The sequence below is a fragment of the Chondrus crispus genome, genomic scaffold, assembly GCF_000350225.1.
Source record: "Chondrus crispus Stackhouse genomic scaffold, scaffold_230, whole genome shotgun sequence".
In the NCBI taxonomy this organism is placed as follows: domain Eukaryota; phylum Rhodophyta; class Florideophyceae; order Gigartinales; family Gigartinaceae; genus Chondrus; species Chondrus crispus.
This window is the reverse complement of record NW_005179107.1, coordinates 38,049-43,967: the sequence shown is the minus strand read 5'-3', so window position 1 is coordinate 43,967 and position 5,919 is coordinate 38,049. Positions and strand designations below refer to the sequence as shown.

The 5,919-nt window shown below is 59.6% G+C and overlaps 5 protein-coding genes across 5 annotated transcripts; 2 read left to right on the top strand and 3 right to left on the bottom strand.

Moving 5' to 3' along the window:
- The first annotated feature begins 136 nt into the window (after positions 1 to 136).
- CHC_T00008531001 (Uroporphyrinogen decarboxylase 2, chloroplastic) lies at positions 137 to 1,108 on the top strand. Its single transcript, XM_005715777.1, has one exon. It carries the CDS (start codon positions 137 to 139, stop codon positions 1,106 to 1,108), a length of 972 nt encoding a protein of 323 aa, XP_005715834.1.
- On the bottom strand, positions 1,109 to 1,219 carry CHC_T00004434001 (hypothetical protein). Its single transcript, XM_005715776.1, has one exon. The coding sequence runs from the start codon at positions 1,217 to 1,219 to the stop codon at positions 1,109 to 1,111; it is 111 nt and encodes a 36-aa protein (XP_005715833.1).
- An 85-nt stretch (positions 1,220 to 1,304) lies between these two features.
- On the bottom strand, positions 1,305 to 2,618 carry CHC_T00004433001 (hypothetical protein). Its single transcript, XM_005715775.1, has one exon. It carries the CDS (start codon positions 2,616 to 2,618, stop codon positions 1,305 to 1,307), a length of 1,314 nt encoding a protein of 437 aa, XP_005715832.1.
- A 28-nt stretch (positions 2,619 to 2,646) lies between these two features.
- On the top strand, positions 2,647 to 2,802 carry CHC_T00004432001 (hypothetical protein). The gene has a single exon (XM_005715774.1). The coding sequence runs from the start codon at positions 2,647 to 2,649 to the stop codon at positions 2,800 to 2,802; it is 156 nt and encodes a 51-aa protein (XP_005715831.1).
- A 323-nt stretch (positions 2,803 to 3,125) lies between these two features.
- Positions 3,126 to 4,034, bottom strand: CHC_T00008524001 (Syn18). Its single transcript, XM_005715773.1, has one exon. The coding sequence runs from the start codon at positions 4,032 to 4,034 to the stop codon at positions 3,126 to 3,128; it is 909 nt and encodes a 302-aa protein (XP_005715830.1).
- Positions 4,035 to 5,919: the final 1,885 nt, after the last annotated feature.

The window sequence follows — 5,919 nt, the reverse complement described above, 5'->3', positions numbered from 1 at the left end:
CCGCTCCGTGCCGGCGCCCTCCTCACGCACGCCTCTGCCGCGCCGCACGCCGCGCGCCTCGGCCGCGGTCGGCACGGAGGCCCCGCTCCTCGTGCGCGCCGGCCGCGGGGAGAAGGTCGAGCGCCCGCCCGTGTGGATGATGCGCCAGGCCGGCCGCTACATGAAGGTCTACCAGGAGCTGGCGAAGCGCCACCCGTCGTTCCGCGAGCGCTCGGAGAACCCGGAGCTGTCAATCGAGATCTCGCTGCAGCCGTGGCGCGCCTTCCGCCCGGACGGCGTCATCCTCTTCTCGGACATCCTCACCCCGCTCCCCGGCATGGGCGTCCCGTTCGATATCCCGGATCGCGGCCCGGTCATCGACCCCCCGCTCAGGACTAAGGAGCAGATCGACGCCGTGCATGAGCTCGATTGTGAGAAGACCGCCCCGTTCGTTAGGGAGACGCTGCAGGCCCTCAAGAAGGAGGTGGATGGCCAGGCTGCTATCCTCGGCTTTGTTGGCGCCCCGTATACCCTGGCTACATACTGTATCGAGGGCGGCTCTTCCAAGAGTTATACCACTATTAAGAAGATGGCCTTTACAGAGCCCCAGTTGCTGCACACCTTGCTGACTAAGTTTGCAGATAACATTGCTGCCTATTGTATCTTCCAGATCGACGCTGGCGCCCAGGTCGTGCAGATGTTCGATTCCTGGGCGGGGCAGTTGTCCCCGCTGGACTACGATGTGTTTGCCGCCCCTTATCAAAAGAGGGTTGTGGACAAGGTCAAGGCTGTGCATCCGGACGTACCGTTCATTATGTACATCTCGCAAGGAGGTATGTTGCTCGAGCGCATGGCTGCCACGGGCGTCGATATCGTCTCGGTCGATTGGACCGTCGATATGGCCGAGGCCCGCAAGAGGCTGGGACCGAAGGTCATGGTGCAGGGCAATATTGACCCGGCAGTTTTGTTGGGCTCCAAGGACTTCATCGCGGAAAGGACCTTGGATACTATTCAGAAGGCGGGCAGGACGGGGCATATCTGTAACTTGGGGCATGGCGTTTATCCATCCACGCCGGAAGACAATGTCGCCCACTTTTTCAAGACTGTACAGGACTTCCGCTGGGACTAACTAGTCGCCTTGGGTGCGCTTGGTGCTGGTTGCGAAGTTCAGGCTGGTAGCATTTTTGTAAATATGCCGGCTTTGCTCGACGCTGATTATCATGCTTTCGTTCATATGCATGCCTTGCGGTGATCATGAGGAGAATATTTACTTTGTGCGAGAGCGACTACGGCAATAAGGTGTTACAGTTATACAGTTGTACATATCAGGAAGATCCCGAGTCCTTCGCGGAAATGATTTGACCGTCCCAATCTACGAGGATCGGATTGTCCGGCATGATGAACTCGTCATCGCCTCCCCGGAACACCGGGAAATCCGCCGAGGGTTTGTTCTTTGAGTAATGTAACCCCGATTCCCGCCAATTGGATGCCAGCGAAGTCCCGTCGGGCAGATGACCCGTCACCGTAAAATACCCCTTCTCATCCGCAAATTTAATCCACCACTGACTCCACATGTTGGGCGCAAACCCATCTTTCTCCTGCGATTTATACCACTGCGTCGTAATAAGCCCGTCCACGTACGGCTTCTCCCCTCGCGCTCGTTTTTCCTCGAACCACTTTCTAAACTCGACCCACGTGTCCCGTTGCGGCGCGAATCCCCATGTCCCCAGCAACCGGTACTTAAACACCGGATGCTCGGCTGGAATATCCAGTGGCCGCGACGCTCCGCGCGGTCGCAAAGTCGATCGCTGTAGTGTAAAAGCACCAACATCAGAATCCTGCGCGTACGCCGCGCGGGCGACACGCAACCATTGGTAAAACGCCGGAGACACCTCAAGATCGTCCTCGAGAATGACGGCGAACTCGGTCGTCTCCGATGTGATGTTCCATGTGTAGATCCACTGCTGATACAGACCCGCATTTGCAGCGCGCTTGTGCACCGTCTTGGTGCCCTGCTTCCAAATGACCTTTTGGCATGCATGTAACACGCCTTCATGAATGGGCTTGTCATTCGCCCTGTCAATCCAAATATCCAAATCGACGTGATCCTCTCCATAATTGGCCTTGACCAGCGAATCCAGGAGGCGAACCAACGACTCCTCCCTGTCCATTGTGATGACGATCATCCTCGCGACGGGCTCCTCATCGCTGTCAATATTTGGTGCAACGGTAACTTCCCTATCCGAGCGAGCCTCGACCAAGCTACTCTGCGAGTCGCCCGCATTCGCCGCGGAGCCCGACATCTTGAACGGCTGACTCTCCGACACCATGTGTAGCGGGTAGTCCTCGGCCGACAAGTCGCTCTTGAGCTGCTGCGCGATCGCGGAGTCGGCGTCGCCCCTGGTGATCGGTGCGAGTCTATGGGCAGAGGGGGAGTATCCAGAGCGCAGGCCGCTGAGGAAGAAGAGGAACAGCGAGGCGGAGAAGAGCCCGACGACGACGCGGGAGATGAGAACGTTGAGCGCGCTGTGCACGTGGCGCGGTTTGGAGTCCGACGCTAGGAGATTGAGCATGGACACGGAGAGATTTCCTAGGCGGTTGCGCAAGGCGCGGTGGGGATTGCCGACGGCGAGGACCATGGCTTAGGTTCGGGCGGAGACTGCGACGATGCGGGCGGGCCTGGAGCACGCTGTGCTCGTCACCAGGGTGCGGTGCGGTGGCTGTTCACCAGCGCCTTGCTTTGGCGAGGGTTTGCGATGGGTCCATGTGCTGGGTCGCGCGACTGTGCAGGGTGATGTGGAGAGCGCAGTGGGGAGGGGGTGAAGTAGGGCAAGGTTGGAACGGTCGGACAAGAGTGATGGGGGATGGGTCGACTTTGGAGCAATGATGGAGCGACAACGTCGGCAGCGGTGTTGACATCATACGTACCTGTGTTGTACAGTACCCTCCAGTGGTGTGAAATTTACATTTCTATTCCCCGATGGCGATTCTCATGAATCGACAAAGAAGAGTAAAAATGAAGAGGTCCCCATCATCGCCTGCGTCGTCCTCGTCAAGTTGACCAGCTTCCCCCCTCTTCCCGAACATCTTTGTCAACACACCTCAACAATCGATGCTTGGACCATGTCCGTATCGTTAGTACAAGTTTATATAAAGAAAAAAGAACGCCTCGACGCCATCCAGTCCAAAAACAAAATCGCCAGTGTCAACAACACTGCAAACAACGCAAACCCATACTGCAACAACGGCCCCCTCCTCTTCATCTTCCTTAGTTCTCTATTCCCCCTTTCCACATTCTCCGTTGATTCCACTGCCAGTTCATACAATGTCTCAATCTCCCTCGCCTGTTCCAACACTTTGGTTGCGAACACATGATTCAAATTGGCGATCTCAAACACCGTCCGTTCCGCCTCCCGCACCTGCTCCCGCGTCTCCACCAGCTCTGTCACGAGCGCCTCGTTCTCTCGCTCAAACGCCTGCTCCAGCACCGCCAACCCCTCGTCGTCCTCCTCCGTCCCGCCCTCCCGCCTCTCCCGCTCCCTCCTCTCCGCTGCCATCTCCCGCGCCACGTCCGCGTTATACTTGACCGTGACCTTACTCTTATCCGAAATCGCCCGTCTAATCCGCACGCCGCGCAGTCCCTCCGAAAGCTTGCTCACGCCCTGCAGGTCCTCGTTCAAAATGACGACCACGCCCAGCTGATGCGCCGGGAACGACCCGCCGGTGCGTTGCTCGAGTGCGCGCACGGCGTCCGCCTTGAGCACGTCGATTTGCGCCATCGCCGTACGCAGAAACTGCGCCACCGCCGAGTCGATCTCGTCGCGCTCCGCATCCTTCATGCCGCGCGGCGAGAAGTCTTCATACCGTCGCTGACACTTAGACACAAACGTCTGCATCTCAGCGATGCGCGTCGTCAGCTCCACGGCGAGCTGCGTGAACTCGTGCTGCGTGGACGGATCGGGGCGTTGCACGAGAGGCTTGGTCTTGTCGGACACGTTGTGGTGCGAGGCGAGCGCGGCGAGGAACTCGCCCGTGCGCTCCACGGGGTTTATCATCTTGATGATAGCGGGGGGAATTGCAGTAGCAGACAAAGAGGGTGCGTGGAGAGGCGCAGTGTGGGATGATAGTGCCGTCAGCGGCTTTCCGTCCACTGGAGTGGGTCACAGTGCAGGCTTTCAACTTGTTTGAAACATTGCCCACTGGGGAGGGAAGCGTAAGCGACAAGTTAGAATTTGGCTGGTTTGTGTTGAGGGATGGTGGGTGGACGCGACGCGAAGTGGGTTAACGATTGCAACCTGACATGCGGGATGGGAGCCGCGATGACACAGTCGCGGTCGCGGTGTTTGTTGGTATTTGTTGTGTCGTTTCCGAGAATTTGGCTATTTTAGTGCATTTTATGTCTTTTGGAGGGGGTTTTTGAAAATCAGCCTCACGCAATCGCAAGGCATTCGACCTCTTCCCTACAATTAATTCTTACAGAGTAGCATTGCACAGCGTCAACTAGTTTTAGTTCCCGATTAGAGCAAAAGTCTCTCTCACCCCAGTCACGAAAAAAGTCTGTTATATGCAGTTTTAATAAAGACTAATATACGGTCGCTCCGGAGAATAATAGAAAGAGCGCAGCCAGCGAGCAACCAAGCAAGCGATGCGCCCAAAAGCGACAACCCAGGCTCAACCCCTCACCCCTTCATATTCGTCAGACGCTCATGACTCGGGTCATACTCATCATCTGACGTGGCCACGGACACGGTCGAGTTGCTGCGGTTGCACTCCATGGGATTCGACTTTCCAACCCACGACTCATTATTCATCATCTTTGCCAAGTAAGGCTTGCCCGGAATCCTCAACGGGCTTCCAGCTGCCTTCTTTTCGATGAACTTGGTGTACTCGTCCTCATAGTACTCAGTACTCGTCGACGCTGCACTCGACCTGGCGCTCTCATTACTCTCTCTCTTCCCCTTTCTGAAAATGCTCATTGCCAACAACGGTGGGCTCATCGGTATGTTGGGCATCCTCGAAAGCCCCTCCATCCCCCCAAATGCCGCTACCATGTCCGGCGGCGTCACGGGCCCCGCAGGCACGCCCCGGTCCGACGCGCCGGCACCCGCCGCCTGGATGCGTGTCCGATACGGCCACACGGCTGGGCCGACGCCGACGCCGACGACCGGCACGCCGGTTTCGTGCCTGTCGCGGCAGCGTTCTGTGACGGCGGGCGATGGCACCTCCTTCAACCGGGCCGGCACGGGCGGGCGGAAGGTGTACTTGACGGGCGACAAGCCTGTGGAGTTGATGAGCGTCCGGCGACTCCTGCCGCCGCGAGGGTGCGAGCGCGGCGAGTCCGACCCAGTCGACGAGGACCCGGCGGAGTGAGTGCGTTGGCTGCCGCCACGCGTGGACGACGACGGCGTGGCCACGGTCGGGTCGCACGACGACGTGGTGGACAGCTCAGTCGTCGCCGACGACGACGACGACGATGCCGTGCTCGAGGTGGAGGCACGGCGCGCGTCAATGGACGACACGAGCGCGCGGCGGCGCCCCCCCGACGCGGCGGACTCGGACACGGCGTCGCCGCGTGAAACGATATCGCGCAGCCCGGCGATGTGGCTGGCGTCCTCGATGACGAAGACGGGCGGCGCGAGCGAGCGGTCGTGCGCCACTTGGGGCGGGGCGGCTGCGGCCGTGGGCTCCGAGTCCTGTGCGTGATGGTCCGGGGGCGAGGTACCGTCGTGGCGCGCGTCGTCCCAGTCCAGGAAGGAGTCGACCAGGCTCGGGTCCCAGTCCGGGGCGGTCTGCGTGGCGGCGACGGCGCGCGAGAGGCGGCGCGTGGCGAGCTTGAGGTCGTAGCTTGGCGGGCGGGCGGCCGCGTCCAGCGGGCCCAGAGCGAGCGACGGCGGGGCGTGACGTGCAGGTGGGACGGTGACGAAGTCGCGCACGCGCACT